The sequence below is a fragment of the Ascaphus truei genome, chromosome 3 (genome assembly GCF_040206685.1).
Source record: "Ascaphus truei isolate aAscTru1 chromosome 3, aAscTru1.hap1, whole genome shotgun sequence".
NCBI classification, from domain to species: domain Eukaryota; kingdom Metazoa; phylum Chordata; class Amphibia; order Anura; family Ascaphidae; genus Ascaphus; species Ascaphus truei.
This window is the reverse complement of record NC_134485.1, coordinates 258,518,199-258,541,008: the sequence shown is the minus strand read 5'-3', so window position 1 is coordinate 258,541,008 and position 22,810 is coordinate 258,518,199. Positions and strand designations below refer to the sequence as shown.

General features: G+C 42.2%; 1 protein-coding gene across 6 annotated transcripts in view; it reads left to right on the top strand.

Annotated features, from left to right (window-relative positions):
- Nucleotides 1-22,810, top strand: part of MYO16 (myosin XVI) — a 539,667-nt gene that overhangs the window by 336,695 nt on the left and 180,162 nt on the right. For all 6 annotated transcript variants that reach the window (XM_075590716.1, XM_075590715.1, XM_075590717.1 and 3 more), the window contains 3 exons: nt 8,172-8,244; nt 19,206-19,358; nt 20,376-20,576. In XM_075590716.1, coding sequence (XP_075446831.1) covers nt 8,172-8,244; nt 19,206-19,358; nt 20,376-20,576 — 427 coding nt within the window. The remainder of the gene's footprint in view (nt 1-8,171; nt 8,245-19,205; nt 19,359-20,375; nt 20,577-22,810) is intronic.

Here is a 22,810-nt window from a genome sequence, read left to right as displayed (position 1 = left end):
TATGCGCCCTAGCCCAGAGGACCCCTTGAATAACCATCTGTGGGCATTTGTAAAGGTTAATGGTAGGAGGGTTCGGGCACTTCTGGACTCTGGGAGCATGGTCACACTAGTGTCCGAATACCTCTTGCCCATTAAGAAGAAACAGGGAAACAGTTCACAAAGAATGGCAATTTGTTGTATACATGGGGATAATCATGAATATTCCACTGTTGATGTTTTTTTTGAAACAGAGTTTGGTTCTTTAGATTTCAAGGTGGGTATTGTACCCAAACTGGCACATGATGTGTTAATAGGGACCGACTTTCCCCATTTTCTAAAAATGTGGTCCCCCGCTCAGAATAGCGCCCAGAGTTCAATAGCGGACCATAACGAAGTATTAGAAGAAATAAATCCTTTCCCGTTTTCAGAAATGGAGGTTGACGAGGGCCCAAATAAGAAGGGGGAAAAGGAGGAGTGCTGTAAAATTCCCTTCCCCATCACTACTTTGGTAGGGAATACCCCAAATCAGGATGTTGATCAGACACTTACCACCCCAGAACCGGATAAGACCCTCGCTGACCTAGAGGTCAGTCCTGGGAGTTTTAAGAAGGCCCAGTGGGAGGACCCCACATTAGAGGTAGCAAGGGGAAATATACGGGACCTGAATAGTACTCTTGGCCAACCAGATAGGTCGCTTGCTTACCCCTACTTCGAGGTAGAGAACGACCTAGTATATCGGGTTGATAAAAGAAAATCAGTTACAACTAAACAATTGTTGGTACCACGGACATTCCGTAATGTAGTGTTACACCTCGCACATAGTCATCCATTGGGGGGACACCTAGGGGTGGAAAAGACAAAAGAAAAGGTTCTCCGAAGCTTCTATTGGCCTGGGGTTCTGGCAGAAATTACGAATTATTGTTCCTCATGCCCAGCATGTCAGATCACCGCCCCGTTCAAGGCGTACCGCAGCCCATTGGTACCCCTTCCCATAATAGAGGTACCATTTGACCGGATTGCTATGGATCTAGTAGGACCCCTAATAAAGTCTGCTAGGGGACATCAGCATATATTGGTAATATTAGATTATGCCACCCGATATCCGGAGGCAGTTCCCCTACGTAGCACCTCTGCCAAAAACATAGCAAAAGAGTTAGTAGTTCTGTTTTCCCGGGTTGGAATTCCTAAAGAGATTCTATCTGACCAGGGAACACCGTTTATGTCCCAAGTAACAAAAGAGTTATGTAAACTCCTAAAAATCAAGCATCTCAGAACCTCAGTCTATCATCCACAAACAGATGGTTTAGTGGAAAGGTTCAATAAAACCTTAAAGAGCATGTTACGGCGGGCGGTCGATAAAGATGGGAAAAACTGGGATTGTTTGTTACCGTACCTGTTATTTGCCATTAGGGAAGTTCCCCAATCATCCACAGGCTTCTCCCCGTTTGAACTATTGTATGGCCGACACCCAAGGGGCTTACTGGATATAGCCAAAGAGACTTGGGAACACGAGGTTACCCCTTACAGAAGTGTAATAGAGCATGTTGCCCAGATGCAGGACCGCATTGCTGCAGTCCTACCCATAGTGAGGGAACACATGGAGAAAGCTCAAGAAGCACAGAGGAATACGTATAATAAGGGTGCTAGGGTCAGAATTTTTTTTCCAGGTGATAGGGTACTAGTTCTGGTTCCCACCGTGGAAAGTAAATTCCTTGCTAAATGGCATGGGCCATATGAGGTCTTGGAAAGAGTGGGAGAAGTAAATTATAAGGTAAGACAGCCAGGTAGGAGGAAACCTGAGCAAATTTACCATATAAACCTACTCAAGCCCTGGAAAGATAGAGAAGTCTTGTCAACCCTAGTAACCCCAGGTCCGTCAGAGAGTCAAGAAACTGACCCAGAGGTTAGCATAGCTGAAACCCTGTCCGTTCATCAGAAACAAGAGGTTCAGAATTTAGTGAGCAGAAACAAAGAAATCTTCTCTACACAGCCAGGTAGAACTAGCGTAATTGAACATGACCTAGTCTCTGAACCGGGGGTCCGAGTTAACCTTAAACCGTACCGAATCCCAGAGGCCAAAAGAGAGGCTATAAGTTTAGAGGTTAAAAAAATGCTAAAACTAGGCGTAATTGAGGAATCCCAAAGTGGGTGGAACAGCCCTATAGTCTTAGTCCCAAAGCCAGATGGTACAACAAGGTTTTGTAATGACTACCGGAAACTAAACGCGGTGTCAAAATTTGATACTTACCCTATGCCCAGGGTAGATGAACTTGTAGAGAGACTGGGCAAAGCCCGATATCTCACAACCCTAGACCTAACAAAAGGGTACTGGCAGGTTCCCCTCACAGAAAGGGCAAAAGAAAAGACAGCCTTCTCAACCCCAGACGGCCTCTTTCAGTATAGGGTGCTGCCTTTTGGCTTACATGGAGCTCCCGCCACATTCCAAAGAATGATGGATAAAATTTTAAAACCACATGCTCGGTATGCTGCTGCCTACCTGGATGATGTGGTAATCCATAGTGAAGATTGGCAATCCCACCTTCCAAAGGTCCAAGCTGTGCTCGACGCAGTTCGGTCTGCTGGACTAACTGCTAACCCCGCTAAATGCACCATTGGTCTGGAGGAGGCCAAGTATCTGGGGTATTCTATTGGCAGAGGTTTACTCAAACCCCAAACACTCAAAGTGGAGGCGATACAAGGTTGGCCAAGGCCAGTTACAAAAAAACAAGTAAGGACCTTTTTGGGGTTAATTGGGTACTATAGAAGGTTTATTCCCAATTTTGCGACTAAGGCAACCCCACTAACCGACCTCACAAAAGCAAGAGGACCACTTATGGTAAAGTGGTCCCCCGAAACTGAACAGGCCTTTAGAAGCCTGAAAGAAGCTCTCTGTGCCCAACCAGTGTTGGTCACACCTGACTTCTCCAAAGAGTTCGTAGTCCAAACCGACGCATCTGAGGTAGGGCTGGGGGCGGTACTCTCCCAGGAGTCTCAAGGTGAGGAACACCCCATCCTTTATTTAAGTAGGAAACTAAATCCCCAGGAGAAAAATTACTCCATAGTAGAGAAAGAGTGTCTCGCAATAAAGTGGGCTGTAGAGACGCTCAAATACTACCTGTTGGGGAGAAAATTCCGGTTGGTCACAGATCATGCACCCCTTACCTGGATGTGTCAAAACAGGGAAAAGAATGCTAGAGTGACCAGGTGGTTCCTAAGCCTACAACCCTTTAAATTTTCTGTGGAACACAGGTCAGGGCACAAACATGGCAATGCTGACGGGTTGTCAAGGATGCACTCCCTAATATCCATGGTCGCTCATCCCTCAGGGTCTGAGCTGGGGGGGAGGATATGTGACAGAAACCTGGGGATGGTAATAAATTCCATATATAGGGCTCCCAGGATACTGAACAGTTTCTATCCTGTCTGGCCTGGGAGTGCAGCCTTATAATACATGCACTCCATCCCACAGTTTTGGGCAAGCGCTGGAACTGAGGGATTTCTGTCACCTGTCATGCTAATTAGAAATCAGGTATGTAAGACTGATTTCCTGTTTGCTCTTGTCTCTTCTCCAGAGCCTGGAAGGCTGCTGAACACAGTGGGGAGAAGCCCCTTCCCCACACAGGTTCAATTGTTCTATTCATTTGGCTAACTCTGCAAAAGTACCTTGTTTTGTTGTTGGAAAGTGGAAAAGCCACTTCCACCCTGAGTTAGGGAAATCTAAGTTAAGTTATCGCTCAGGTGAGCAGCTTTTGTTTTGATGTGTTTTGTTGTATGCACTGTGGCAGTCTCAGTGCCTGGGACTGAATAAACCAGGCACAGCCTGTTTAAAGGAACAGTACGTGACGCCTCCTCATTTAACCTACCCCAAAAGACCGTGTTCTAACCGTCCCGGACAAGCAGCGGAGCCCCGGAGTAAGCTGTTTGTCACAATATATATATATATATATATATCTCAAGTAGATATATATATTTCTCAAGTAGTGTGGCTATCGCCTAGAAGGGTTCTCCTACTCATGTGAGATTTCAGATAGTCTTGTGATATATAGGAATCTGTACTCTGGATGGCTATCCAATAGGAAAGTTCTTCTCCTGCTCCGGTCACATGGTCCCAGCTCACAGTGCAGTATAGAGTCCTGCAGGTCCTGCGCGGGCTCCACATGACCACTGATGCTGCCCCACCGCCCCCTCAACTCTGCTTACCTGTTCAGATGTCCGCACGGGCTTCCAGCAGGTAAGTAAGAAATACTTTTTAACTACCCTGACATTACCCGGATACCTGGCGCCGGATCCACTTTCCAGCTGCCGGGTCCGGGTAATTTCCGGGTAGCTGAAAAGCCGCCGGGTACCGGGTATTACCCGGTACATCACTAATTTCTAGCAATAACTTCACAGAGAAAAAATGTAATCATTGATATAATTTATTTTTATATAGGTTTCCTTCCTTATTTTCATATGAAATAATAATGTAACTATGTAACAAGGACTAGTAAAGTATAAATGTAATACAATAAATAAACGTATCAAAAATTAATTTTGTTATTAGTTATTAGGAATTTATTCAATTAAATATTATTAAATATATATTTTTAATTGGGGTTGAGTCATGGGCGGGGCCAGTGGGTGAGAAGCTTTTTTGATAATCTGTCAAGCCCTGTATAAATATATATATATAGCTCGACCCCGTTATAGTGCGATCCGCTATAACGTGGATCCGCTTATAACGCGGTTTGAGCGTGGACCCCGAATATTGAAAAAAACAAACCAAAAAAATTAATAATTTTTTTTGCACACACACTGCACACTGCACACTGCACACTGCACACAGCACACACTCACAGCACACTGCACACACTCACAGCACACTGCACACACTGCACACACTACACACACACACAGAACACCCCCTACCCCCTACCTTTGGTGTAGACTGCTGGCAGGGATCGGTGCGGGGCTGGTGGGGGGGGCATCGGAGTGGGGCTGGCATCGGAGTGGGGTTAGGCGATCGGAGTGGGGCTGGCGGGGGGGCATCGGAGCAGGGCTGGCATCGGAGCAGGTCTAGCGGGGGTTTTGCGGGGATGGCGGGGGGGATCGGAGCGGGGCTGGCGGGGGGTAGTGAGGCTGCTTGGGGAAGTGCGAGGGGAGTTACGGTGACTGCTGGGGGACGTGTAGGGCTGCCACCTCTTCCTCCCTCCCCACCTCTCCGCTCCTCCCGATTGGCGCGTGGCGGCCATTTTTTTTTAAATTAGCGCGACCCCAATTATAGCGTGGTCGGATCGGGTGGCCCCCGAGGATACATAACGCATACATAATCTCCTTAATTAATGGATTCATTTTTTTTAGTCTCCTTAACATGTGTTAATGGGTACAATAGTGCATGATAGCAGTCAATATTTCCTTAAAACATCCTCTGGTAAACATTTTGTTATATTTGGATTACCTTTATTAAATAAGGAGGTTTGAAGAGGATAGCAAACTTGAACTCCCAACTTGAAAAAAGAATTTGAGAGGGAAAATGCGTTAAATCCACTCGCCCGGGGCGAGCAAATGTATAGGTTTGTCAAACACTGTATGTATATATATATATATATATATATATATATACTGTCGCGGCCTAGTTTATTCTTACCTTTGCCCGGTCTCGGCCGCGACAGAAACCGGGCGCGCGCCGAGGTGTCCCGGGCCGGAGAATCGGTCCTCTGATCAGGGCTTCCCCCTCCCCTCTCCGGGTCCGCCGGGTCCCCCGGAGCCCCCCACCGCAATCCTCCACATCGTGGGACACCAAGGCTCCCTCGGGGAGTCCTGGGCACGCGCGCCATGCACGCACGCTCCCGATGAAGCGTGACCGCGCATCGATGACGCGCAGCACGCTAAGGGAAATAAACGAGCAAGCCGGGACACCTCCCGGCTTGCGGCTCCAGCCAGGTAAGAATAAAGTGTGCCGCCAGTGTACACACACACATTCCCAGCTAGCTCAAACTCCCACACCCACCACATCATGAATATATATTTATGTCAACAAGAGAGCTACTGAGCGTGGCAATTGTATATAACAAGAGACAGGAGTGCCCAATGCTACATCCCATTGACAAAACATATATGGTATAAAGTAAAATACTTCAATAATAATAATAATAATACATACTTGGTTATTTAGTTAACCCTTTGGCCAAAGCGTCATAAGCCTGCATACCAACGCCAAGGTATAACCAAATTAATGCAGGTCCTACACTACACTGTGAACACTTCCTTTTACCTCTGTAAGAGGGGAAGAACCATCATAGGTCCTGTTCTTGAAGCAAATGAAAAGACCTCCCAAGTTTAAAAAGGTGAAGGAGGAGGAGTGAGCTCTGGGGGGAGGTGCCACCATCCTCCAAACAACTGCTACCAGTCAGAAATTGATTAACACACATTGTGGTCAAATTTTCAAAAACAGTCTATAAATATAAATTTATGAATATAAAAAAATGTGGTGGCAGTTTTAACATTGATCATTAAGTAATTCTGTGGTTTCAGTGATGTGTTGTATAGATGTTTCATTGGAAAGGTTTTGAGAAAGCATAAAAACTAGACCTGATCGAACTGTTCGCATGATGTCACAAATCATCCAAAATTTGCCCTTGAATTGCGAGAACCGGGGGTTAATTTTGTATTCAGCTGGGAATGTTGCAAAGTTGTCTGTGATCTTTCCCTGTAACCGTTGTCATGTAACTTTCTATATGTTGCAGTTAAACCCACCAATCAGGGGCTGGGTCATATTGAAGACATCTGGCCCTAACCCTCCCTTAATGTTTCCATGTTTCGGCATGGGATATAAAAGATGGTGAGGGAGACTCCTAAGTGAGTTGCTTTTAGCTTTAGGTCTAGGTCTATGTTCCAGTAGGGATTCCAGCTGCAGTGTCAACTCCAGTGCTGGTGCCAGGCCTGGAGTCCTGTTCCAGAGGACACTGCATGGAAGAAGAACAAGGGAAATGTATTTAGGGTGATCCCTACCTATAGTTCCATAGGGTAACCCCAGTTGGGTGTGTGTTGTTTATCTGGGCACAGTTGTGGATACTTTTTTTCCAATAAATTCAATTTTATCAACTCTGTTGTTCTGTCTGGTGAATTGATCCCTCGTGTGATAGTCCTGGTCTCCCGTGACATTCAGTTGCAAATTTCTCTAAAATGATGACACCAAACAATGTGTTGCTCTTTGTCTAGCTAATTTATAGTGAAAACAAACCAATTTGGCAACATTATTAGTTGCCACATACTGAAATGTTTTGCATGAAATCAAATTTGGTAAAAAACATAAGTCGTGGTTTTGAAAGCAAATAACATTAGTTAAAAAATAAAGGAATTGAAAATAGTATACAAGAAGACATTAAATTACAGAACAATGACTAGTAGATTGTTTTTTATGTAGCAGAACAGTATAATAATAATAATAATAGCATGTTCTTGTATAGCGCTGCTAGTTTTACATAGTGTGTTACAGAGACATTTTGCAGGCACAGGTTCCTGCCCCGTGGAGCTTACAATCTATGTTTTGGTGCCTGAGGCACTGGGAGATAAGGTGACTTGCCCAAGGTCACAAAGAGCTGACACCGGGAATTGAACCAGGTTCACCTACTTCAAACTCTCAATGTAAGTCAGTGTCTTTACTCACTGAGCCGCTGCTTCCCCCTGAGCCTTAATTCTTTTGCAGTAACTAAAAATACCACTTGTGATGCATTCACATGTCTCACACGGGCCTACAACCCTGTTTTTCCCCCACTATCACTTAGCAAACAGTGCTACCACTGCAGCCAGGGATTCTGGGTAATGACATGCAAATGAGCACCGTGTGTCACTCTTTACTTCTCATCCATTTTGACATGGACCTCTATGAGCTTATGCCTGACGTACAGTATTACACAGCTTTTCAGCACAACCTGGGTTGATGAAGTGCGTAACCAGTAAACATACTCACGGACAGCGGTTTAAACTTGTTGGGTCTCATCAGTGCGATGTTGGTTGCTGGCTATGCAATGTGAAGCTGGTAGGTGGGTTTAACCAGACATTAAAATAGCAACCACCAGTTGCTTGACTAAATATTTGGTGAGAGAAATAGTGTTGAGGTAAATGTTTTAGTGTATGTGTAGTTTAACTGAAAACATGTCTTTTTATTAAATTGCTTGCAGATTTTTAATTGTTTTTTTTTTTAATCCTAGTTACCAGCCCCTTACAATTGGGATATTGGATATATTTGGCTTTGAGGATTTTCAGAGGAATACCTTTGAACAGGTTTGTTTCTTAAAAACGAGTGAATATTTCATGTATCTAATGAATTCTACGAAAAAAAACCATCTACTATGTTATACAGCGTAATGACCTGAGGTGGTGCTATCTTCATTGATAGCCTCACATACTGTATGTGTTTTACTGAGATATGTGTTTTGCTCTCTCTCATCAAAACTCATATTTCAGGCTTTGGATGGAACTCATAATAACAATCTCGCCACTTTTGCATAGTTACATAGTAGATGAGGTTGAAAAAAGACATGCGTCCATCAACTTCAACCTATGCAAAATTTTGATGACAGATACTTTATCCTATATTATTTATTTATTATTTATAAAATGTTTTACCAGGAAGTAATACATTGAGAGCTACCTTTCGTTTTCAAGTATGTCCTGGACATAGTTAATATGACAAATAATACATGGTTACAAATACAGTTACATAAATGAACAGGGTATACATTATATACAATACATTGCATGCACAGTTAGAGAAAATGTATATTATAGGTTTATGTAACAGTTACAGACCAGATTAAAATGTGAGCCAGCTTTAGTTTTGAAAGAACTTAAACTGGTGGTGGATGTGAGAGTCTCCGGTAGGTTGTTCCAGTTTTGGGGTGCACGGTAAGAGAAGGAGGAGCGGCCGCATACTTTGTTGAGCCTTGGGACCATGAACAGTCTTTTGGAGTCTGATCTCAGATGATAAGTGCTGCATGTGGTAGGGGTGAGGAGCTTGTTCAGATAGATGGGTAGCTTGCCCAGAAAGTAGTTGAAGGTAAACAGGAAAGGTGAACTTTGCGCCTAGACTCAAGTGAGGACCAATCTAGTTCTTTGAGGATTTCGCAGTGATGTGTGTTGTAGTTGCATTGGAGAACGAAATGACAAATTGAATTGTAGAGGGTGGGTTTGGGGTGCCGAGCCATATATATATATCCATAGTCTATCATTGGCATTAGCATCTGCTGTGCGATACTCTTTCTGACCAGCAGGCTTAGGGAGGATTTGTTCCTGTAAAGTACACCTAGTTTGGCATAGGTTTTGGATGTCAGGGTATCAATGTGCATTCCGAATGTCTATAACCATACTTACTTATTGATCCAGAGGAAGGCAAACAAAAAACTCCAGTGAAATATCATCCAATGATATCTCATAAGGGGAAAAATAAATTTCTTCCTGACTCCAAGAATTGGCAATCGGATTACTTCCTGGATCAACATCCTTCCCATGTTTACTTATTTGGTATATCCCTGTATACCTTTCCTTTCTAAAAAGATGCCCAAACTTTTTATGAACAAATCTATGTATGTGCCATCACAGTCTCCATGGGTAATGAATTCCACATTTTAACTGCCCTTACAGTAAAGAACGCTTTCATTTTTTGCTGGTGAAATCTTCTTTCCCCCAACTTAAGGGATGAACCCGAGTGCTTTGTAATGTCCTTGGGATAAATAGTTCTTTTGAAAGCTTCTTGTACTGTCCCTGAATATATTTGTATGTAGTTATCATATCCCCTCTTAGATGCCTCTTTTCTAATGTAAATAAATCTAATTTAACTAGCCTCCCCTCATAAGTTATATTGTCCATCCCCTTTATTAATTTGGTGGCTTTTCTCTGCACCTTCTCTAGTTCCATAATGTATTTTCTAAGGAGTCGTACCCAAAATTGTACTCCATATTCAAGGTGTGGTCTTACTAATGCTTTATAAAGGGGCATAATTATGTTTACTTCCCTTCCATCCATTGCCCGTTTAATGCAAGATAAAATCTTGTTTACCTTTGCAGCTACTGCATGACCTTGGGCACTATTGCTAAGCCTGCTGTCTACAAGCACTCCTAAATCCATTAAAGATTCCCCAATGTATCCCATTTAATTTGTAAGTTTCCAGTTTCTCCAAGGACTTCTGGAGAGAAATTACATCCTGCTCTGATTCAACTACCTTACACAATTTAGTATCATCAGCAAAGATGGAGACTTTACTATTGATGCCACCCCAAGGTCATTAATAAACAAGTTAAAAAGCAGGGATCCCAGTACCGATCCCTGAGGTACTCTACTCATGACCTTAGCCCAAACTGAAAAAGTTCCATTTATGACAAACCTCTGAAGAAGGTGAGAAAAAAATTATGTTCTAGCAGCGGTGCGCAATCTGGGGGGTCGTGCCCCCCTTAGGGGGTGCAAGATTGTTCAGGGGGGGTGCGGCGGTTGCAGAGGTCCCGCGCTCTTCTCCCAATGCATTTAAATTAATGCAGGGGGATAGCATGAGGCCTCTTCAACTTAACTTACCTTCTCTTCGGCAACGCGTCGCCATGGCAATGCAGCATCAAATGACGCTGCAGAGTCATGTGACGTCACGTTGGCATGGCAACGTGATGTCAAGTGACCCCCCCAGTGTCAAATGACGCCTGGGAGGAGGTATGGGAGGGGGGCGCGAGCAGGGAGGGAAGCAGGAAGGGGGGCAGACGCTGGAAAGATTGTGCACCGCTGAGTTAGTATTAGAAGCGATTTTGCCTTTTACACTTAACGGAGCTGCTAAAATTCAACAAGTTTTCCAAAGATGCAAGTTTGAGCATTTTTGTTCATTCGGACTAATTTTGCACAGCCGTAAATAAACAGTTTATAAAAAGAAAAAGCCTTTTCTGCACGGTTTGGACGGGCTTACAGAAAAGCAGACCATGCAAATCTGATCGGAAAGAGCTCATTCCGCACAGATTTGCACAAGAGGTGGTAGAGTATGTTTATTTGTTAAATCAGATTTAAAACCTATTTTAAGGGAAGATATGAAGTGAATTTTGAAAATGTAGATACGTTGTGGATAGAAATTAGCAGTGGATGTAAAATTACAAAGAAAATGTTTGTAGGAATATGCTATAAACCACCAAATATCTGTGAGAAGCCAAAATACTTTTGCATTGTGTGTGATTTTAATTGTCCAGACATAGACTGGGGCAATGAAATTTGCAATACAATGAAAGGAAACAGGTTTTTGGGGGTGCTAAAAGACAATTACATGGCCCAAATTATTGAGAAAGCAATACTGGATGTGGTAATATCAAACAATGTAGAAGTAATAACAAATGTTCAAGTCCAGGATCATTTGGGAAATAATTATCATAACATTGTCTCATATGAAATAACTGATTAAAAACCATATTGCATGGGTTAAACAAAGACTTGAAATGTTAGAAAGGCAGGTTTTAATAAGTAGGAATAATCGACAAAGAATAAATTGGGATGACATCTTGGCATGTCTTTAAAACATTGTTAGGTAAGCACACTTATCAGTATACAGTATGTACCCTTGTGTAATAAATATAAGAGAAACAAGTCTAAAATAATGTGGCTAAAACAGGTAAGGGAGGAAATGGAAAATAAGAGGCAGGTGTTTAGATTCTTAAAGTCAGAAGGGACGGAGGCATCATATCAGAATTATAAGAAATGTAACAAAAGTTGCAAAAGAACAATCTCTATACAATATTTTTAAATGAGTCACTCATCTTAAAATATATCCTTAAGATCAATCAGTTAAAGACCCTTGTGATGAATGGGATACAGGATTAGAACCTATAACACTGCTATTCAGGGCAGTAGCGCTAGCATTGAACTAACCCAGATGCTAAGAAATACTGTTCTCACAGCAACTTTTTTTTTTTTTTTTACACATGAATTAGTTCTGTAGTATTAGATAATAATGACATTTTTTCAACTCTTAAAGCTGCACTTGAAACAATATCCTACGTGTGTTTTTTTTTAAAAATAAATCAGTTCTGTACTATTAGAAAATACTTGCAGCATTAAAAAAAAATGTAAAGACATTTTTAATGTATTCTAATGTAACAAGCATTTTTTGTTTCTATAGCAACCATTTACAAAGTCATATCCCCTTCCTCCTCTGAGGCAGGGTCTGGCCAGGGCTGCCAACAGAAGTCATGGGGCCCAGGACAAATGAAAGGAGCAGGCCCTCCCCCCCCGCCAACCCGTAGCGCACCGGCCACAATTTTTTTTTAGCGCGCAACTTTTACTTACCCCTCAATACATATAAAAATACACCCCACCCCCCAAATACATATAAAAATACACCCCACTCCCCCCCAATACATATAAAAATATACCCCCAAACAATACATATAAAAAATACACCTACCGCCAGGGTAATACACCAGGGCTTTCCATCTCTCCCCTTTCAAATTAAGAGTGGCACGAGACAGGGATGCCCATTATCCCCTCTCCTGTTCGCTCTATGTATAGAACCACTGGCGGCGCAAATTAGAGGCAACCCGGACATCTCAGGGTTAAACGTATATTCTCAAACACATAAAGCGGCCCTGTACGCAGATGATATCCTACTAATTATCTCAAAGCCCCTCACCTCCTTGCCAAACCTATTGGATTTATTGGACAGATTCTACGAGCATTTCGGGATTTAAAATAAATCAAGCTAAATCTGAAGCCCTCAACATCAATCTCCCTAGACACGTAGAGAAGTTATTGCAACTGAATTTTAACTTCCACTGGCAACAGAAATACATAAAATATCTAGGAGTTCACATAGCCAAGAACACCAAAGACATCTACAATGCAAATTACCCCAACCTAATTCGGACGTTGATAGCTGACCTCCATAAATGGTCCTCTATAGGAATATCCTGGATAGGTAGGATACATAGCGTCAAAATGAACCTACTCCCCCGTATCCTATACCTTTTCCAGACGTTACCAGTGCCACTCAGACTGAAGGATTTGCTCTCACTTCAGTCTGCAATCTCTAAATTTATCTGGGGAGGGAAAAAACCGAGAGTCAACAAATTAAATATTGAAAGATCTGTCCTAGCAGGGGGCCTAGCGGTACCCTGCCTGCTCTCATATTACAAAGCGGCTCAATTAAGCCAAATTGTTCAATGGCAATCCAGTCCACATTTAAAACGGTGGGTGGAATTATAGAGTGCTGCCTGCGCTCCTTTAAAAATACGCAACTTGATTTGGCTACCTAAAACAGCACGACGATCTGCTGACATGCCGCTTTCCTCAATGACCAACTTGTTGTCTATCTGGGAGGCTAATAAGACTAAATACTCTCTCACAACGAGTAATTCTTCGATGTCCCCAATTTGGAACAATCCCAAGTTCGCTCCTGGCCTTCTGGAGGGAGATGCATCAATTTGGAAACAAAAAGGTTATATACGAATTAAAGATCTGGAGGGTTACAATAGCAAGATTAAAACGTTTGATCACGTCAGAGAAGAAAAAGATATACACCACTCAGAATTTTTTAGGTACCTCCAGCTCCGAGCATTTTATAACAAATTTGCCCCATACCCCCCCCTGACGTCATTCGAAAAGCTCTGTCTGGCAGAGACCGACACAAAGGGACTCACATCACAATTGTACAAGGAAGTAGTTGATTCTGCGAGCTCTAGACAGCAGCCACCGTCATTTAGAACCCAATGGGAAAGAGACCTGGGAGAGACATTAGAAGACGACGAGTGGAATGCTATATATCTGGCCACGGCAAAAAGCTCCATATGTACCGCACTAAAGGAGAACGCATATAAGGTCCTAATGCGGTGGTACCTCACCCCAATGAAATTAGCCAAGTTCGTGCCTGGATCCTCCTCACTATGCCCCCGGCAGTGCGGAGGATCGGCCGATCTGTTACATATGCTGTGGTCTTGCCCACGGATCTCCCCACTATGGGAAGAAATTAGACATTGGTTACAGAGGGTCTTCGACCTCACTATTCCCCCAGACCCATGGCTATTCCTCTTGAATAGACCACTAACGGGCCTGTCCAAAGCAAACAATAAACTAATAGCACATTTTGCAATAGCCACACGGAGCGAGATCGCAGCACTATGGAAACGCCCCGAAATTCCAAGTATCCCAAAGATTCGAAATCGATTGTGGTTTATCTGCCAGATGGAAAAGTTGACGAGTCTAGTTAACGACACTGGCACCAATTATCTCAAAGTATGGACGCCTTGGCTGGCGCAGACGGATATCCCCGGGGTTGAGAGGAACACAATCTGGCTGTGATAGATGCAGGTGCGTTCTCCTTTAGGAGCGGAAACTCAGCTCACGACGACTACACAGACAAATAGACAGAACGCCTACAGAGGTGTTAAACTGGAGAGGACGCAACCCACAAAGAACCTTACTAGGATCGGTGAAGAGACCTAGCACGAGTCGATGCTCCTCTTCCGGCCGCGCCACCCCTTACTCCCTTCCTACCCACCTCCTTTTTTTTTTTTTTTTTTTTTTTTCTTTATTTCTTTATTTACTTATTTTTCTTTATTGATTTTGTGTTTGTCAATTTGAATTAATCGTACTATGTGAATTATGTTATTATCTTTATTGCTAGTCCACCCAAAACAATCCGGTCGAGTAGGGCCCGAAAAACCGGGATATGTCTCACGAGCTGACATACGGTACTGTCTATAGCGGAGATTAACACTAAAAATGAATGTAATGTATACTGTATTCTGTATCACTTGTTTGGAACAATGCAATAAAATCTAAGTTACAAAAAAAAAAAAAAAGTTAAAAAAAAAAAAATACGCCCCCAATACAAATAAAAATTAGACTAAGGCTGCGCTTATAGTGCCCGCAACGGCGATGCAACGTCACTGAAAAACTAAACAATTTACTCCGTCGCCAGCCCTTATAGTAAGACTCCATAATGAGATGGAAAGAGCTTGTTATGGCTCAGAGACGAGATCCTGTAGCTGGAGCCCTATGTCGGGCCATCCAAGGGAAGATTCCCTCCTTAATGAAGTGTGCTCCCGCAGATATGGTCGGTATCCTCATGAGGGAGTGAGACAAGTTTCAAATTGACAATGACCTCCTCTATTGAGTCATCCCCTATCTCAATCACCCAGATACTGTATGAGGCAATTAGTTCTGCCAAAAAGATTGCAGTACCAGGTTCTAAGATCCCTACATGATGACCACGGGCACTTGGGAGTGGGCAAGACCTTCAGACTCATAAGAGACCGATTCTTCTGGCCCAATATGGGGGAATCACTGGAACACCATTGCTGGAGATGCTTTCAGTGCATACAGCTGAAGACACTGCCTACACATGCAGCCCCAATGGGCCACCTGAAGAACTCTGGTCCCATGGACCTAGTCTGTATGGACTTCCTATGTATCGAACCAGACTCATGGGGCATCGGGAATGTTCTCATGATAACTGATCATTATACTCGATATGCCCAAGCTTTCCCCACCAAAGATTAAAAGGCCATCATGGTGGCCAAGGTACTGTTGGAAAGTTACTTCGTCCATTATGGTCTACCAAACTGGATGCCCTCAGATCAGGGATGTGACTTCGAGAGAAAACTGATCAAGGAGCTACTGAAGCTACTAAATATTAAGAAGTCCCATACAACCCCATATCATCCTGAAGGAGATGACCTTCCGGAGCGATTCAACCAGACCTTGCTAGACATGCTAGGTACCCTACGGGATGCAGAGAAGGCTGGGTGGAGCAAACATGTAGAGCCCTTGGTACATGCCTACAACTGTATGAAGCATGAGTCCACTGGGTTCTCACCCTACTTCATGATGTTCGGCAGAGAGGCCAGGCTACGCTACCAGTGGACATCCGTCTAAGAGTGCACCGATGGGGTGCCAAACATCACCCACTATCAGTATGTAAAAGGACTGGAAGACAACCTCCATAGGGTGTATCAGTTGACGGAAGAAGCCACCGCCAAATTGAACCAAAAAAACAAGAGGAGATATGACTGCAAAGGATGCTATCTGGAACTTAGGCCTGGAGATAAGGTTCTCTTGTGGAACCTGGGAATACCGGGTAAGCACAAGTTGGCTGACCGATGGCGAGAGGCTCCCTTCGAAGTGGTGTCACAGATGCCTGGGCTACCTGTCTATCGCATCAATGATTCGGAGGGCAGAGTAAAGGTATGGCATTAGACCCATCTGCTACCAATCCCTCAAGTGGTGGAAAATAATCTCTATCTGCTGGCCATAATGTCCCCAATGGGACAGGAAGACCCCCAGTGGGATTCTGGATCCCTTAAATGGAGAGAATGAGGATCCAATGGAAGGAACTTCTTCCAATACAAATGGAGACTGGTGGGCAGTACCAGAGGAAGAATCAGGTAATGGTCCTGACATTCATATGCCATCTCCAGTGGCTTCAAGAAGCCGACCTCTGGACCCTAGGTCCCAAGACGATGGTAGCCTCTCAAACCAAGGAGTTGCTGAATAAGAAAGTCGTTGGATTCAGAGAGTGAGATGTCCTCTATCGAGAGTGGTGTATGATTCAATAGAGACACCCCTTTATGAGTCTCAGCAGTGGTCTCGGAGCAGGTTTGTATCTATAATGACGGTTCTGACTGAAATATTTAACATTGTTTAGATACTTTTACTGAATTAAGTTATATATTGTATGTATTTTCCATTATATTAAGTATGTGTAGTATAACGTTTCTCAAGTGGGCAGTTGAAGTCTCCACCAGGGGGAGGAAGTAGCGGGGTCCCCCTTCCTTACCTCCGGTGTGAGGGGGTACTGCTCCGCTCCTCCAGCAGCCCAAGAGTAATTTGCAGTGGCCATTTTGGGAATTGCGGAACTACAACTCCCAGAAGCCTGGTGAGAAAGTTGCGGTGGCTATCTTGGAATGGCTCCACATGTAATGAAGCGGGACTACAAGTCCCAGAATCCTTGGGGGGGACTGGACACATGGGCTGTCCCAGCCAATGGGATGCCTGCAGCCTTTTGGAGCAGGATATCCTCCGCGGACGGTGAGCCCACGAATGAGTCAGCACGGAGCCAGCAAAGGGGACAGATGCGTCCAGGGAGCTAGTAAACCCCAGAACTTTACCCCAAGGCATCAGTTAGGCTCTGATCACCCTTGAGTGCAGTATTTTAGGGAAGGCCCTAGATAGGGACACCCAAGCACAACTGCAACCCACTGCGCCGTCGGACGTATGTCTGTGCGGTGACCTACACCCCTCAAGTGGAGCCGCACGTGTCAGCCAGAAGTAAGACCCTCCGGCCAGAGACTGCACTGCGTGCACAGCCTGGACATAAGGTGTGTGGGGATTTATGTTGGAGGGACCTGATCTAACTTTGCCTAACAAGTGTTCCCTGGTCAGGACCGTTGACCAGGAAGGTACCACTGTGCACCTACACTCTCAGGGGGTAGCTCTAATTTACATTTGGGTAGGATTGTCTGCGGACACCGGGGTTCTAGGTGCCCATGGCACCCTCAGTACTTTGGGGGACCACCATTGATGCTATTGTGTTGTATTGAAGGGATATATGTATATTGCTATCCTTGTTACACTGTGATACAGTAACACAGTTACATTATACCAAGTTGTATAGTAGTTATTGGTTCCTATGCAGAGTAATCGTGCTTACGCTGTGATCCTCATACAGTAGTTGGAGGCGCTGTACCGTGAGATATATCATCCCAGGCTCCCCAGGAGCAGAGCCTTTGGCCTCCTGTGAGCCTCACAGGTAACAGCAGCACGCATAATCACCCATGGTTTCCCTTAGGCATAGGGAAAGGGGGTTACATTAGAATGGGCAAATTAGTTATTATCCATATGTGATAATAGTTATTTTGCCAATTATTGTACTGTATGTGTTGGGGGGGGGTCGTTGGGAGAAGAGGAGGTGGGTAGTAGGGTTGTTGAGTTTTTGAATGTTTATTGTGGGTAGTGAGGATGGGTGAAGGTGGTATTTTGCCCTTGGTGGGTGTTTAGGCTTTGCGGGGGGGTTGCTTGCCACCCACTTATCAAGGCTTTCTGAATCGCTGTAGGCATTTCTGGCCAATAACAGCTTAAAAGCCTTGATAAGTGGGTTATGATGGCTACTAGAATAGGCCCCCAAGTCTTTTGGTTTTCAGCCAGAGCTTAATCACCCTGTCGTTTTTCCCTCCGAAGAGGGACGGTGACCAGCCGTAGTGCATAGTTCGTGCCGGAGCATCCCGACCCAAATAGTGGCTTAGCAATAGTGCCCAAAGTCATGTAGTAGCTGCAAAGGCAAACAAGATCTTATCTTGCATTAAACGGGCAATGGATGGAAGGTAAATAAACATAATTATGCTCCTTTTTAAAGAATTAGTAAGACATACCTTGAATATGGAGTACAATTGTAGGCACCACTCCTTAGAAAAGACATTATGGAACTAGAGAGAGTGCAGAGAAGAGCCACCAAATTAATTAAGGGGATAGACAATCTAACTTATGAGGAGAGGCTAGCTAAATTAGATATATTTACATTAGAAACAAGGCGTCTAAAAGGGGATATAACTATATACAAATATATTCGGGGACAGGACAAGGAGATTTGAGAAGAACAATTCATCCTAAGGGCAGTACAAAGGAATTGGGGACATCTCTTAAGGTTGGAGGAATGGAGATTTCACCAGCAACAAAAGAAAGGGTTCTTTACAGTAAGGGCAGTTAAAATGTGGAATTCATTACCCATGGAGACTGTGATGGCAGATACAATAGATTTGTTCAAAAAAAGGTTAGTCATCTTTTTAGAATATAAAGGTACACAGGGATATACCAAATAAGTATACATGGGAAGGATGTTTATCCAGGGAGTAAACTGATTGTTAATTATTCGAGTCAGGAAGGAATTTATTTTTCCCTTATTAGATATCATTGGAAGATATGTCACTGGGGTTTTTGTTTGCCTTCCTCTGTATAAATATACTGTAAGAACGGCTATAGAATAAAGTATCTGTCGTCTAAATTTAGAATACTGTAGGTTTAACTTGATGGACACATGGCTTTTTTCAACCTCATCTACTACGTTACTATGTAAGGTTAGCAGGAAATTTATTTACATCTGTGAACAAATTCAAGCACTACTTAATATTTTCACATGTACTTCCAATATTTAAAATGTTTTTTTTTTCATTTGTTGTTTGTTATATTATAGTATTGACTTTATCCCTAAGCGTGTCAAATATTCTTCCAAACAGCTGTGCATTAATCTGACCAACGAAAAGATCCACCAGTATATCAATGAAGTGCTCTTTCTACAAGAGCAAACAGAATGTGCTCAAGAGGGAGTTTCCATGGAAACCATATATTGTCCTGGCAACCATGCAACAGTGCTAGATTTTTTCTTTCAGGTACTTCTCATTCTTGATATACAAATATGAATGTGTAATTTCTGTTCATTACTACATGTAAATAGTATTTTTACTTTTTCCTTATAAAACCTGATAACGCCTAAAGATTTGCAAAATCTGTGATGCAGACAAAATGAGACAGCTGAGTTAACTGTTATACATATAGATGCTACTTAAGAGGACCAGGTGCCATTGGTTGATTGATATACAGTAATATATGTGTGTGTGTTATATATATATATATATATATATATATACTGTATATATATATATATATATATATATATATATATATATATATATATATATATATATATATGTATATATGTATATATATATATATACCTTGAGAAAGGTCCAACTGGGGGACCGAAACGTCGGTTTATGTGTCTTTTTCAATACAAAAACTTGTGATCAAACTTACCAGAGTGCTGTCTCCTGATCTCGTGCTTCAAATGGTGTCGTATGGTTTATATCTATATATATATATATATATAGATATATATCTATATGTATATATCTATATATATCTATATATATATATCTATATATATATATATATATATATATATAGATATATACATATAGATATATATAGATATATATATCTAGAGATATATACAGTATCTATATGTATCTATATATATATATATATATATATATATATATATATATATATAGATAGATATAGATATAGATATATATCGTTAATAGTTAACTCTTACAAGCATCAATATATTAATGTATATTGATTTTAGACCGTTCCTAACATTTTAACCCACGATAGATTGCTTTTATTTCATCTTGAGATTGAAGTCCTGTCCTCGTCCGGCTTTTCTTGTCGTCATTCTCCATAGAAATGCTGAAATCATGTATAAAGTGTGCATACAAACACTGAATTGAAATGTCATGACGACATAAAGTAGGATTGTCATGCTTTTGATATTAGTCAAAAACAGTAGAACATTGCATCATAAATAGTAGATCAGCATAATACAAAGTAATTTTTCATTTCAGAAGCCACTGGGATTTATGACTGTGCTAGATGAAGAAAGTCAGTCAATTCATGCAATGGAGCAAAATATCTCCAAACGCCTTCAGTCAATTTTGGAAACATCAAATACCAATACTGTGTACTCATCTGTAAAAGATGGAAATGGCAATGTCACATCCAGGGATCAGATCCCCACCTTCACTGTTTTGCATTATGCAGGAAGGGTAAGTTTTCTTTGTTGAGTAATTACAGTAGTAGCATGTTCATATGTAAAAGTTGATTTTAAGACAAATCAATGAGATGCATAATTTTGGCCAATAAAATGATATAATTATTGATAAGGTTTTCCTTTAATAACAGTGTGTAGTCATTTAGTTTAGCAGAAATGTATCAGGTATTAATTTTTTTACATAGCTACAGTATGGAAAAGGAAAAAACTCAGAAAAAAGATATGGCTCTTTTCATCTGTTGGCATATTCCTTCCTCATTACATCTACAGTATTTGATACTATTGCTTCAATACAAATGAAACTTTGAATATACACTGTGTTTGTGTTTTTTTTCACAGGACAAATGGCTGAAATATATTAAGTATGTTATAGATCAGGGGTGAGCAAACTTTTTTATTCTGAGCCCCCCTTTTCATCCATGAAATGGGAGGGCGTGGATCGGGGCTATTTGTGTGTGTGTCTGTGTGCATTGACTGCTGCTGTGCACGCTCAAAGTCAATTTTGTTTGTCTCCCCAAGCGCCAAGCTTTGGAGAGTGTACGCCCCCCAGTTTGAGCACCGCTGCATTCAATGACAACACACACACACAATCAATCTTCTCTGACAGCAAGAGAGATTATCCCCCACTGGACCCTACATAACCCAGCGGAGTGTCACCTTGCACCTTGCTCTTCTCTTTGTCCCTGGACTCAACCCCCTGGGCTTGAGGCCCCAAAGGTCTATCCCTGTCTCCCACACTCCCTGGTGGAGTATGGGGTTAAAGATCCCACTCCCCTGAGGGAGGGGAAGTAAGGTAAAACAGAGCCCTGGCTCCACACTTCCAAACTCACTAAATTTGGAAAGGCAGCTCCTTTTTGTCACCAGAACTTTACACAGAATGTTCATATTTTAGGATCTCAGCGTTTAATACTCGTTTTACTCCCCATTATTTTAAGTGGCTAATAAAGTATTATGTTTTAACCCTTTCATTTATCACCCAATAGATGTTCTGAGTGCCCATTCTAGGTTTCTGTTCTCTGTTTTTTTCTGTATGGGCAGTACCCAGGCCATAAGCCAACCCCCTGTCACTCAAGGGAGCTACTTACTACAGCAAGGGCAGATGTAACCGTAACACTGCCTGCACTGCTACCAGGACTTGCGTGTTAGGCAGAGAAATTAGTACCAGGGGCTGCATGACTACATATATATCTGTCTTGAATTGTCTAACTCCATGTGAAAAGGTGCCAGAAACTTAAACAAAGCTAATTATTTCATATCTAAAATACAATAAATAATTCACCTTTAAACAAAGGAATATGGCAAACAAAATGATCATCTCCTCCCAGATATAGTTATTTTCTTCCTGCCTACTCTTGCTTGGGAATCCATGGCTGGTCTGACATGACCAACTCACAACTATCGTACACATCCTACGCCACCTTCTTTGGGACATTATAATATTATTTGAACGTTCACGGGAAATGCAGAAACAGATGGAAACAATGAAGTGTGTGCGATTATAGTTTTCGAATGTAAAAGGCAATGTGGTTTATATTGCTGCGGCCAAGCTTAATCTACAGCTTAACCGCATTTTTCCTCACCTTTTTTCTTTCGCCGCCGAGATTGGCCGCGCGGCGAAAGAAAAAAAAAAAGCCTGCGTCTCAACGGGGTTTTAAATTACCCGCGGTGGCGGCCGCATTAGACTCAGGGCGGCCGCCACTGTAGTGTCAGGAACATAAAATTCAAGAGTAATTTTAGGTTCAGATTCCTCAACATTTAGTGTACCATTATGCCTACTTCTCATGTTCTATCATTTTTCTGTGGTTGATGCATGACACGTTGTCAACATAACTAAGATTCTTAACATATATATCATCCTAACTAGTGTAATTTACCTAACACAGGCCATTACTTAGGTTATCCTGTTATTTATCAATGATTTACTATCTGCATAACTCAGATTCTTTCAGGTCTAGTGACATTTACTTAACACAGATTATGCTTTAAGTAATTACATGAATAGTGCAAGGTTTATTATTATTATTTTGCCTCAAAGCAAAATGGCCAAAAGTAGAATAGAAAAAGAAAAGCTCTAAAAAAAAAAAAAAATTTAAAAATGATACTGTAGTATGTAAAAAGTGATTGTGAGAGATAATCCACAGGATTTGTTTCACTTTATTTTACATTGCACATTATACCTTTGCCAAATTATGTGCACACACTCTCTTGGCAGTTGATGCACAAGTAAAG